This window comes from Zea mays, chromosome 6 (genome assembly GCF_902167145.1).
Source record: "Zea mays cultivar B73 chromosome 6, Zm-B73-REFERENCE-NAM-5.0, whole genome shotgun sequence".
Taxonomy (NCBI): domain Eukaryota; kingdom Viridiplantae; phylum Streptophyta; class Magnoliopsida; order Poales; family Poaceae; genus Zea; species Zea mays.
In genome coordinates, this window is record NC_050101.1 from 148642122 (window position 1) to 148655561 (window position 13440).

Sequence of the window (13440 nt, forward strand, 5' to 3'; positions counted from 1 at the left end):
CTGACACTTAGTGAAGGTGAGGCTATGTTTTTCTACTATATCATATGGAAGTTTTGAGTAGAGTGGACATTGGGCTAGCACGCCATGGTGCGTCGAGACTCCTCCCAAATTATATCATATTTTTATCTGGCAATAATCTTTATATCTCGTCTAATATATACCAAGATCTATATTAGAATTTTTTTCTTCATTTTTTTATACGTAAACATCCTAAACATAATTTAATTTTACTTAATGCATCGCCCAAAATACAAAAATAGATATAGAATAAGAAAACTAGTATACATATAGAGATAGTATAAAGGATTATCCTATATAATTAAAAGAAAGATGCTTCTAAGATTATTATTAGAGAAGAAAATATTACATATTATTATATATTAGTTAGTTGCCTGTGTAACGCAATGGTTTCTATACATAGCATACAATTTCTTTGTATAACATAAATATATATAAGCTGCAGTGGTTAGAGATGAGTACTCTTTTTCTAGAGGCCACTGTTAGCAAGAGAGGACGATGTATGATGAAACTTGTGTTTTGTTTTATATTAGTAAGGATTTAGGTAGAAGAGGATTGGAGGTCTTCTTCGGACAGTTCTATCATGGGCATAAAGTGTGTTTGATTAGATGTATAAGGAGGGATGAAAATGGACGGTCACAGTTTCTAAAGTGTTTGGATGAGAGTTATATAGAGATAAAGTAAATATCAGAGTAATTTTTTTTTTCGACGTAATCCAAAAAATCGAATGGACGCCCCGCCTCATCAACTTTAACATCAAACAAACACCATATAACTCATCTCTATCGCGGTCAAAGTCAAACATGTCTGATCTGTTCAAGCGGGCCTGGACCCTGAACCACGTGGTGGGCCAGATGCAAATCTCAATCTCTAGCGAGATGTGAACTACGGTGGGTGGCGGGCTGGCGGCTCATCAATAGAAGAAAACAGGCAGAGGCAGCCACCACGCCGCGTGATTGCGTGAAAGTCTCTTCTGGATCCAAACTAATAAACACCACGCGAGTACGCCGCGTGCGACCTCGAGGCTCGAGCTTGACGCCCGCGTGCCATGGCTCCCACGGCGCCGACGCAACGGCCGACGATGCGCCACTCCTCCGCGTTCCTCCTCCCTTCAACCGCACCGTCATCGCCCGCGCCTGGTCCCGATGACGCCGCCGTCGCGGTCGTCGTCCTCAACCAGCCGCTGCCCCGCTTCGCGCCCCTCCTCTGGTCCAGAGGTACGCCGACGGTGCTCCTCCCCTCCTCCTTGCCTGAACTCCCCCCGTGTCTCATCTACTGGCGGCACTGCCGTCCCTGACCCTGACTGATGCGCTGTTTCCGTGCCTGGATGGATCAGCGGCGGTGCGGGTGTGCGCGGACGGTGGCGCCAACCGCGTCTTCGACGGCATGCCGGCCCTGCTCCCCGGCCAGGACCCCGACGAGGTTCGCGCGAGGTACCATTCTTCGTTGCTAGCGTCTCTGTCGGTTGCATCACATTGCGTCTCGTTGTCTCAAGAGTACAACTGTATAAGATCGTACCGGGTGTGCTTGCCTCCTAGTATTTATTTGGTCATATATGATTTTCCCAGTACAATCTCTGCTCGAGTCTGCCCGCGACTGCGTGCCCAGCATATACTTGATGTAATGCACTAATGCTTGGGCCTTGGGGGGAGTGGTGGGCTTTGCCAACGAGTTGCCTGCTATGACTCTACTGTTGTTGCTCTGCGCGCATCCGATTCTAGAGAAGCGTAAAGGGTTCTCGTATCTTCCCAGTTCAAATGACTTACTAGTAATAATGTAATATGCTGGTGCTGACGTTGGGCGCCACTTCTCGGTGAAACGTCAGCTTACTGGCGAATTAAGGGCTGCGTTGGTGTTAGTAGTGGTTTCTGCATTCACTTGGGAGCAGTTATCTTTTATATCATCAACGAATACGCTCAAACCACAGAGAAACTTTTTCTTGTAAAGATGGAAGGCTAAAAGTTGCTTCAAATCGCACTTCGCCGATGTGCATTATAAACAGCTAGTTAATGGAATTTCCGTTTCACTTACCAAGTTTCGTTATTTCTTTATGCAGTTACAAGCCAGATGTAATCAAAGGGGATATGGACTCAGTAAGACCAGAAGTGAAGGAACATTATTCCAACTTGGTAAAGCTGCTTTAATTTACATTCATTATTGGTATGAATCTACTAAAAGGGTAAAACGAATTTTAATTTGGGACGGAAGGAGTACTAGCTAGTTTAACTTCTCTAGTGCCTCTTTTAGTTCTGGTGATCAAATTGGCATTTCCCTTGTACCAATCCTTGTTGAGAGAAAAAAAAGCAATGGTCTTAGAGCTGTATATATCAGATGAGGGTTCATCCGAAAGGGGATAAATAACAGTATCCTTTTTTGTTCCGACTTAGCATAGTATAGCTGGTGGCATCTAGTAAGATGCAGCTAGCTGATTGTGATTATAATATCTGCTTTATAATATAATGGTTGATGATTCTTGTTCCGACTTATGCTTGACATGTTTTGTTTCTTCTGCCCTCCAAAAGGTGCATCTATATCATCGTATCATGGAGGTTCTTGTATTGATAGATCAGTCTTATTGCATAAGATATTGAAGCTGTACATTAGGGTTTTCATTTTCGACTTCAGGCATGGTCTTTCTGAAAACGAGATCCTTTCTTATGGTAATTCTCATGTATTATCAATTGCAGGGCACCAGAATTGTTGACGAGTCACATGACCAGGACACGACCGATTTACACAAATGCATAGCTTTTATAGCTGAGAATTATTCTGCCACTAACAAATCTAACGTAAGATAATCCAACCCAACAATATTCTAATCAAATTAGTATGGAAGGACAATAATGTATCTACATTTTTTTAAAGCAGCTCAGCATCTTGGTCCTTGGAGCACTTGGGGGAAGGTTTGATCACGAGATGGGAAACATCAATGTGCTTCATCTCTTCCCAAGCATCAATATCGTCCTCCTATCAGATGATTGTCTGATCTTTCTGCTCTCGAAAATGCATACCCACGAGATTCACGTTGAAAAGTCGATCGAGGGACCCCACTGTGGATTGATCCCGATTGGCATGCCGTCGACTAGCACCACGACCACCGGGCTTCGATGGAATCTAGGTTATCCTCGTCCTTATCCTTCCTAATGCAGGCTTAGCAACAGAAGTTGATGTTTACAACGTGATTACCTCTGTACAGATAATACCAGTATGAGCTTCGGAGGATTGATCAGCACGTCAAATATCGTGGAAGAGGACAAGGTAACGGTCACCTCGGATTCAGACCTTATGTGGACAACATCGCTCCGGAAGTGAATCTACACTCGAGTATAGAGTATCGTTATACTGTTGTAATATTAGAGAAATAAGTGACATGCTTTTAATATATATATATATATATATATATATATATATATATATATATATATATATATATATATATATATATATTAAATATTCTAATTCCAAATAAAACAAACATATAACACAGATAAATGCCATATGTAATTATAGCAGCAATAAACAATATCAATTCTAGTACATGTAAACATGTAAAATAGTTGTTCACGTCCATTTCAAAATTAAACATGGCTTGCAGATAAAGAAGACAAATTTTGCACATAAACATTAATGTTTATCTTTTTATATTGCTCTCAAAATAGCGGGTTGATGTAATAAACAGACCTCCAACGCTAAATGGTGATCAGAGATCTTCGACTAACGTGACAGTCTTATCTTACCAAATCAGGATTTTAGATCAGATGTAATAAGCCTAATAATCAAGTATAAATACTAATAGTAAGAAGTTGTGTATTAAATAAAATAACAGAATTTAACACATGTAAACAGCCTCAACAAATAGAGATATAATTAGGCATAAATAATATCAATGCTGAAAATAACAACACACTAAAACCCAGACTGTCACGTCTAGGGCTGGGCAAAAAACCCGTAACCCGAAACCCGAACCCGGAATACCCGGACCCGAACCCGAAATACCCGAAACCCGAATTTTGTTCGGGAATTTCGGGTAGCAACTTGCAAAACCCGAATTTAGTTCGGGTAATTCGGGTATCACAATCGGGTACCCGAAATACCCGAATTACCCGAACTTTCATGTGTCATGTATTCATGTCATGCTTAATTATTAATTTGTATATTTATAATTATGTGTATGTGTGCATAACTTGTGATTGTAGATTGCTTGTGTTTTATATGTCCATGTATATCATTATTCAAACTATATTTTAATACTAATTTAATATGATGTATGTGTTTTTATGAAGCTGACACAATAGTTCGGGTAGTTCGGGAATACCCGAACCCGAACCCGAACCCGAAATTTCGGGTACCCGAACCCGACGAGAAGAACATAACACAGCAGGGAGCCCAAGCACCAGGCCACGATGGACAATAATCAGATCAGAACAGCACCGCACAGGCGCTGAAATACAGTAACAGGGCGCAAGAAATACACGAGCGCAGCTCCACTTTCTCCCACTTCTAATCACCAATGGCTCGCTCAACACAAGAACACCAGGAACGATCGAATCGATCCAAAATCACGACTGAAATGGTGGAAGAAAAAGGGAACAGGGAACCTCACATTTCCAGGGTGAAGCTGCAGGGGATTTACCGCCCATGCCTTTTATGGAGCCGAGAAGGGGAGGAGGCAAACAGATGAGCATCAGCGCTGGAAGCTTTCGCCGAAGAACTCGGAGCCGTTCGGCCAGCCGCCGCCGCTCAGCCTCCAACTTTCTCTCCCCTCGGTCTGCCCGAGCATCACACAAGTGCCCTGTCTTTTGCCAGCCCTAGGAACGTGCCCGCTTGGTGGGTTGCTCGGCCGCCAGGCCTTGTAGCGGCCCACCCGGCTAGCTTTCTTTTTTTTAATAAAGTGAAAACTCAAAATAAACAGCAATCCCCACCATTTTCACTCTTATTTTCTGATCAATGTCATTGAGCTCCCGTACTATTTATATACTTCTTTTCGGCAGAGGTACTTGTTAGGTTTGAACCAAAGCCTATCCCAGTGTACTCTAACCCTGCACGAGTAAGCGGAGGACTACGCCTTGATCCACAAACCCTAGTGTGAGAATCTTCGCACAAAAGCCACATAGTACTTGGCAGATTATCTGCTTCTCTTACGGGGCAAGGCGTTACGGTCATGCCCTTTAATATCTATTCATGAGCTCACTAGAGAGAAAACCCCATTCTCTCCCAGACTGCGACCCCACAATCATCTCATATAGGTGAAATCATTAAGGAAATTCTTAAGGACAATTTCTCTACTTATAGCATTGACTTCATTAAGAGCATATCGCTCAACCTGCCATACAGACAGAGCACAGTAGCTCATGAGACTCTATCTTTTGTGCTCTTGGTTCCACAGTGCTTCGTTTCCTAGAGCCTGGATCTTGGGACCTCCGGTCACATAGGACAATTATCCGCAGTTGAAACCGCTAACATGGTACGAGTCCCATTTGAAAGGGAATTAGGCTTACACCTAGTCCCTAATTAATTTTGGTGGTTGAATTGCCCAACACAAATAAATAGACTAACTAGTTTGCTCTAGTGCATAAGTTATACAGGTGTCAAAGGTTCACACTTAGCCAATAAAAAGACCAAGTATTGGGTTCAAACAAAGGAGCAAGGGACAACCAAAGGCACCTCTGGTCTATCGCACCGGACTGTCCGGTGCACCAGAGGACTCAAACTTCAAACTCGTCACATTCGGGAAATTCCAGAGGCGACTCCGCTATAATTCACCAGACTGTCCGGTGTACACCGGACATGTCCGGTGCTCCAAGGAAGAGCGGCCTCCGGAACTTGCCAGCCTCGGGAATTCATTGTAGCTGCTCCGCTATAATTCACCGGACTGTCCGGTGTACACCGGACTGTCCGGTGTAACAGCAGGGCAACGGCTACTTCGGCGCCAATGGCTACCTGCGACGCATTAAATGCGCGCGCTGCGCGCGCAGAGGTCAGGCACGCCCATGCTGGCGCACCGGACAATCTACAGTGCATGTCCGGTGCGCCACCGGACATTCAGGCGGGCCCAGAAGACAGAGCTCCAACGGTCGAACCCAACGGTTTTTGGTGACGTGGCTGTCGCACCGGACATGTCCGGTGTGCACCGGACTGTCCGGTGCGCCATCGAATAGACAACCTCACCAAACGGCTAGTTTGGTGGTTGGGGCTATAAATACCCCCAACCACCCACCATTCATTGCATCCAAGTTTTCCACTTCCCAACTACTTACAAGAGCTCTAGCATTCAATTCTAGACACACCAAAGAGATCAAATCCTCTCCAAATTCCACACAACGCCCTAGTGATTAGAGAGAGAGATTTGCTTGTGTTCTTTCGAGCTCTTGCGCTTGGATTGCTTTCTTCTTTCTTGATTCTTTCTTGCGATCAAAACTCACTTGTAATTGAGGCAAGAGACACCAATCTTGTGGTGGTCCTTGTAGTAACTTTGTGTTCCAAGTGATTGAGAAGAGAAAGCTCACTCAGTCCGAGTGACCGTTTGAGAGAGGGTAAGGGTTGAAAGAGACCCGGCCTTTGTGGCCTCCTCAACGGGGAGTAGGTTTGAGAGAACCGAACCTCGGTAAAACAAATCCGCGTGTCTCACTTCATTATTCGCTTGCGATTTGTTTTGCACCCTCTCTCGCGGACTCTATTATATTTCTAACGCTAACCCGACTTGTAGTTGTGATTATTTTTTTTGAGAATTTCAGTTTCGCCCTATTCACCCCCCCTCTAGGCGACTTTCAATTGGTATCAAAGCCCGGTGCTTCATTAGAGCCTAACCGCTCGAAGTGATGTCGGGAGATCACACCAAGAGGGAGATGGAGACCGGCGACAAGCCCACTACAAGCCACGGGAGCACTTCATCGGAAGAGTCCCGCACCAAGAGGAAGGAGAGGAAGAAGGACTCCTCCAAACGGAAGGAGAAAAGATCTTCTTCTCACCACAAAGAGAAGAAGGAAAAATCCTCTCCCCACAAGCCGCATCGGAGTGGGGACAAGAAAAAGAGGATGAGGAAAGTGGTCTACTACGAGACCGACACTTCATCAACATCGACCTCCGACTCCGATGCGCCGTCCGTAACTTCTAAGCGCCAAGAGTGCAAGAAGTTTAGTAAGATCCCCTTACACTACCCTCGTACATCTAAACATATTTCATTACTTTCCGTTCCATTAGGCAAACCGCCAACCTTTGATGGCGAAGATTATGCTAGGTGGAGTGATTTAATGAAATTTCATCTAACCTCACTCCACAAAAGTATATGGAATGTTTTTGAGTTTGGAGCACAGGTACCATCCATAGGGGATGAAGATTATGATACGGACGAAGTGGCCCAAATCGAGCACTTCAACTCTCAAGCTACAACCATACTCCTCGCCTCTCTAAGCAAGGAGGAATACAACAAGGTACAAGGGTTGAAGAATGCAAAGGAGATTTGGGACCTTCTCAAGACCGCGCACGAGGGTGATGAACTCACCAAGATCACCAAGCGGGAAACGATCGAGGGGGAGCTCGGTCGCTTCCGACTTCGCCAAGGGGAGGAGCCACAAGATATGTACAACCGGCTCAAAACCTTGGTGAACCAAGTGCGCAACCTCGGGAGCAAGAAGTGGGACGACCACGAGGTGGTAAAGGTTATTTTAAGATCACTTATTTTCCTTAACCCTACTCAAGTACAATTAATTCGTGGTAACCCAAGATATACACTAATGACTCCCGAGGAAGTAATCGGGAATTTTGTGAGCTTTGAATGTATGATTAAAGGATCAAAGAAGATTAACGAGCTTGACGAACCCTCCACGTCCGAAGCACAACCGGTGGCTTTTAAGGCGACGGAGGAGAAGAAGGAAGAGTCTACATCGAGTAGACAACCAATTGACGCCTCCAAGCTCGACAATGAGGAGATGGCTTTAATCATCAAAAGCTTTCGCCAAATCCTCAAGCAACGGAGGGGGAAGGACTACAAACCCCGCTCCAAGAAGGTTTGCTACAAGTGTGGTAAGCCCGGTCATTTTATTGCAAAATGTCCTATATCTAGTGACAGTGACAGGGGCGACGACAAGAAGGGAAAGAGGAGAGAAAAGAAGAGGTACTACAAGAAGAAGGGTGGCGATGCCCATGTTTACCGGGAGTGGGACTCCGATGAGAGCTCCACCGAGTCCTCCTCCGACGAGGACGCCGCCAACATCGCCGTCACCAAGGGACTCCTCTTCCCCAACGTCGGCCACAAGTGCCTCATGGCAAAGGACGACAAAAGGAAGAAGGTTAAATCTAAATCCTCCACTAAATATGAATCCTCTAGTGATGATAATGCTAGTGATGAGGAGAATAATTTGTGTACCCTTTTTGCCAACCTTAACATGGAACAAAAGGAAAAGTTAAATGAATTAATTAGTGCTATTCATGAAAAAGATGACCTTTTGGATTCCCAAGAGGATTTTCTAATCAAAGAAAACAAGAAACATGTTAAGGTTAAGAATGCTTATGCTCTAGAGGTAGAAAAATGTGAGAAATTATCTAGTGAGCTAAGCACATGCCATGACACTATTGCCAACCTTAGAAATGAAAATGCTAAATTAATCGCTAAGGTTGATTCTCATGATGCTTCAATTCCCAATCTTAGAAATGATAATGATGATTTGCTTGCTAAGATTAAGGAATTGAATGATTCTCTTGCTAGCCTTAGAGTAGAAAATGAAAATTTGATTGCTAAGGCTAAAGATTTTGATGTTTGCAATACTACTATTTCCGACCTTAGAACTAAGAATGATATGTTGCATGCTAAGATTGTAGAACTAAAATCTTGCAAACCCTCTACATCTACCGTTGAGCACACTTCCATTTGTACTAGATGTAGAGATGTTGATATCAATGCTATTCATGATCACATGGCTTTAATTAAACAACAAAATGATCATATAGCAATATTAGATGCTAAAATTGTCGAGCATAACTTAGAAAATGAAAAGTTTAAATTTGCTAGAAGTATGCTCTATAATGGGAGACGCCCTGGCATCAAGGATGGCATTGGCTTCCAAAGGGGAGACAATGTCAAACTTAATGCCCCTCCTAAAAACTTGTCTAACTTTGTTAAGGGCAAGGCTCCCATGCCTCAGGATAACGAGGGTTACATTTTGTACCCTGCCGGTTATCCCGAGAGCAAAATTAAGAAAACTCATTCTAGGAAGTCTCACTCTGGCCCTAACCATGCTTATTTGTATAAGGGTGAGACATCTAGCTCTAGGCAACCAACCCGTGCTAAGTTGCCTAGAAAGAAAACTCCTAGTGCATCAAATGATCATGGCATTTCATTTAAGACTTTTGATGCATCTTATGTTTTGACTAACAAATCTGGCAAGGTAGTTGCCAAGTTTGTTGGGGGGCAAACACAAGGGCTCCAAAACTTGTGTTTGGGTACCCAAAGTTCTTGTTTCTAATGCCAAAGGACCCAAGACCGTTTGGGTACCTAAAGTCAAGAACTAAAATTGTTTTGTAGGTTTATGCATCCAGGGGCTCAAGTTGGATACTCGACAGTGGGTGCACAAACCACATGACAGGGGAGAAGAAGATGTTCTCCTCATATGAGAAAAACCAAGATCCCCAACGAGCTATCACATTCGGGGATGGAAATCAAGGTTTGGTCAAAGGATTGGGTAAAATTGCTATATCACCTGACCATACTATTTCCAATGTTTTTCTTGTAGATTCTTTAGATTACAATTTGCTTTCTGTATCTCAATTATGTCAAATGGGCTACAACTGTCTCTTTACTGATGTGGGTGTCACTGTCTTTAGAAGAAGTGATGATTCAATAGCATTTAAGGGAGTGTTAGAGGGCCAGCTATACTTGGTAGATTTTGATAGAGCTGAACTCGACACTTGCTTAATTGCTAAGACTAACTTGGGTTGGCTCTGGCACCGCCGACTAGCCCATGTTGGAATGAAGAATCTTCATAAGCTTCTAAAGGGAGAACACATTTTAGGACTAACAAATGTTCATTTTGAGAAAGACAGGATTTGTAGCGCATGCCAAGCAGGAAAGCAAGTTGGGTCCCATCATCCACACAAGAACATCATGACTAGTGACAGGCCACTGGAGCTCCTACACATGGACCTATTCGGCCCGATCGCTTACATAAGCATCGGCGGGAGTAAGTACTGTCTAGTTATTGTGGATGATTATTCTCGCTTCACTTGGGTATTCTTTTTGCAGGAAAAATCCCATACCCAAGAGACCTTAAAGGGATTCTTGAGACGAGCTCAAAATGAGTTCGGCTTAAGGATCAAGAAAATTAGAAGCGACAACGGGACGGAGTTCAAGAACTCTCAAATTGAAGGCTTCCTTGAGGAGGAGGGCATCAAGCATGAGTTCTCCTCTCCCTACACGCCACAACAAAATGGTGTAGTAGAGAGGAAGAATCGAACTCTATTGGACATGGCAAGAACCATGCTTGATGAGTACAAGACACCGGATCGGTTTTGGGCCGAAGCGGTCAACACCGCCTGCTACGCCATCAACCGGTTATATCTACACTGAATCCTCAAGAAGACATCATACGAACTCCTCACCGATAAAAAGCCCAATATTTCATATTTTAGAGTTTTTGGTAGCAAATGCTTTATTCTTGTTAAAAGAGGTAGAAAATCTAAATTTGCTCCTAAAACTGTAGAAGGCTTTTTACTAGGATATGATTCAAACACAAGGGCATATAGAGTCTTTAACAAGTCCTCAGGACTAGTTGAAGTTTCTTGTGACGTTGTGTTTGATGAGACTAACGGCTCTCAAGTAGAGCAAGTTGATCTTGATGAGATAGGTGAAGAACAGGCTCCATGCATCGCGCTAAGGAACATGTCCATTGGGGATGTGTGTCCTAAGGAATCCGAAGAGCCTCCAAATGCACAAGATCAACCATCCTCCTCCACGCAAGCATCTCCACCAACCCAAAATGAGGATGAGGCTCAAGTTGATGAAGGAGAAGATCAAAGAGATGAGCCTCCTCAAGATGACGGCAATAATCAAGGGGGAGATGCAATTGATGAAGACAAGGAGGATGAAAGATCAAGGCCGCCACACCCAAGAGTCCACCAAGCAATCCAACGAGATCACCCCGTCGACACCATCCTCGGCGACATTCATAAGGGGGTAACCACTAGATCTCGTGTTGCACATTTTTGTGAACATTACTCGTTTGTTTCCTCTATTGAGCCACACAGGGTAGAGGAAGCACTTCAAGATTCGGATTGGGTGATGGCAATGCAAGAGGAGCTCAACAACTTCACTAGGAACGAGGTATGGCATTTAGTTCCACGTCCTAATCAAAATGTTGTAGGAACCAAGTGGATCTTCCGCAACAAGCAAGACGAGCATGGTGTGGTGATAAGGAACAAAGCTCGACTCGTGGCCTAGGGGTATTCACAAGTCGAAGGTTTGGATTTTGGTGAAACCTATGCACCCGTAGCTAGGCTTGAGTCCATTCGCATATTATTGGCCTATGCTACTTACCATGGCTTCAAGCTTTATCAAATGGACGTGAAGAGTGCCTTCCTCAACGGACCAATCAAGGAAGAGGTCTATGTTGAGCAACCTCCCGGCTTTGAAGACAGTGAGTATCCTAATCATGTTTATAGGCTCTCTAAGGCGCTTTATGGGCTCAAGCAAGCCCCAAGAGCATGGTATGAATGTCTTAGTGATTTCCTTATTGCTAATGGCTTCAAAGTCGGCAAGGTCGATCCTACTTTATTCACTAAAATTCTTGACAATGATTTGTTTGTATGCCAAATTTATGTTGATGATATTATATTTGGGTCTACTAACGAATCTACATGTGAAGAATTTAGTAGGATCATGACACAGAAATTCGAGATGTCTATGATGGGGGAGTTGAAGTATTTTCTAGGATTCCAAGTCAAGCAACTCCAAGAGGGCACCTTCATTAGCCAAACGAAGTACACTCAAGACATTCTAACCAAGTTTGGACTGAAGGATGCCAAGCCCATCAAGACACCCATGGGAACCAATGGGCATCTCGACCTCGACACGGGAGGTAAGTCCGTGGATCAAAAGGTATACCGGTCGATGATTGGTTCATTGCTTTATTTATGTGCATCTCGACCGGACATTATGCTTTCCGTTTGCATGTGTGCAAGATTCCAATCCGACCCTAAGGAATCACACCTTACGGCCGTAAAACGAATCTTGAGATATTTGACTTATACACCTAAGTTTGGGCTTTGGTACCCTCGGGGATCCACATTTGATTTGATTGGTTATTCGGATGCCGATTGGGCGGGGTGTAAGATTAATAGAAAGAACACATCGGGGACTTGCCAGTTCTTGGGGAGATCCTTGGTGTCTTGGGCTTCAAAGAAGCAAAATTCAGTAGCTCTTTCTACCGCCGAAGCCGAGTATATTGCCGCAGGCCACTGTTGCGCGCAATTACTTTGGATGAGGCAAACCCTGCGGGACTACGGTTACAAATTAACCAAAGTTCCTTTGCTATGTGATAATGAGAGTGCAATCAAAATGGCGGATAATCCCGTCGAGCATAGCCGCACTAAACACATAGCCATTCGGTATCATTTTCTTAGGGATCACCAACAAAAGGGGGATATCGAGATTTCATATATTAACACTAAAGATCAATTAGCCGATATCTTTACCAAACCTCTTGATGAACAAACTTTCACCAAACTTAGGCATGAGCTCAATATTCTTGATTCCAGGAACTTCTTTTGCTAATTTGCACACATAGCTCATAAGTATACCTTTGATCATATCTCTTTTGTATATGCTATGACTAATGCGTTTTCAAGTATATTTCAAACCAAGTCATAGGTATATTGAAAGGGAATAGGAGTCTTCGGCGAAGACAAAGGCTTCCACTCCACTCTACTACTCATCCTTCGCCGTCGCTCCGCATCACTCTCCATCTTTGGTATAATCTTCACTCATATGTTTTATCTGCCAAAGGGGAGAGAGCAGTCTTCAAGGGCTTATATCTCACTCAAAGTATCCGTTTTTGGCGATTCATGCCAAAGGGGGAGAAAGTATGAGCCCAAAGCAAAAGGACCGCACCACCACCCTAATTTTAAAATTAATGGTTTTCAATTGGAAAATTTTAAATTGGTATCTCTTTGTGTTCTAAAGGGGGAGCAAGTAGTATTTTCAAAACGTGATATCTTAAAACCCTCTTGAACACTAAGAGGAGAATTTAATTGAGGGGGAGTTTTGTTTAGTCAAAGGAAAAGCATTTGAAACAGGGGGAGAAAATTTCAAATCTTGAAAATGCTTCGCAAAAATCTTATTCATTTACCTTTGACTATTTGCAAAAGACTTTGAAAAGGATTTATAAAAAGAATTTGCAAAAACAAAACATGTGGTGCAAGCGTGGTCCAAAA

At 43.5% G+C, this 13440-nt stretch overlaps 1 protein-coding gene across 2 annotated transcripts; it reads left to right on the forward strand.

Annotated features, from left to right (window-relative positions):
* The first annotated feature begins 965 nt into the window (after nucleotides 1–965).
* Nucleotides 966–3425, forward strand: LOC100280851 (thiamin pyrophosphokinase 1). 2 transcript variants are annotated; one of them, XM_008649559.4, is made up of 6 exons: nucleotides 966–1235; nucleotides 1355–1451; nucleotides 2075–2147; nucleotides 2706–2807; nucleotides 2884–3136; nucleotides 3215–3425. In XM_008649559.4, the coding sequence occupies exons 1-6, from the start codon at nucleotides 1067–1069 to the stop codon at nucleotides 3328–3330; spliced, it is 810 nt and encodes a 269-aa protein (XP_008647781.1). In that variant the 5' UTR covers nucleotides 966–1066; the 3' UTR covers nucleotides 3331–3425. The 2 variants fall into 2 exon arrangements, with proteins under 2 accessions (XP_008647781.1, NP_001147243.2); NM_001153771.2 differs by having other exon boundaries at nucleotides 969–1235; nucleotides 2887–3136.
* Nucleotides 3426–13440: the final 10015 nt, after the last annotated feature.

Coding starts and splice junctions, on each gene's coding strand:
- LOC100280851 (XM_008649559.4), top strand. CDS start 1,067: ATGGCTCCCACGGCGCCGACGCAACGGCCGACGATGCGCCACTCCTCC. Junction 1,236..1,354: donor GCCCCTCCTCTGGTCCAGAG/GTACGCCGACGG, acceptor TGGATGGATCAG/CGGCGGTGCGGGTGTGCGCG. Junction 2,148..2,705: donor AGGAACATTATTCCAACTTG/GTAAAGCTGCTT, acceptor TATCAATTGCAG/GGCACCAGAATTGTTGACGA.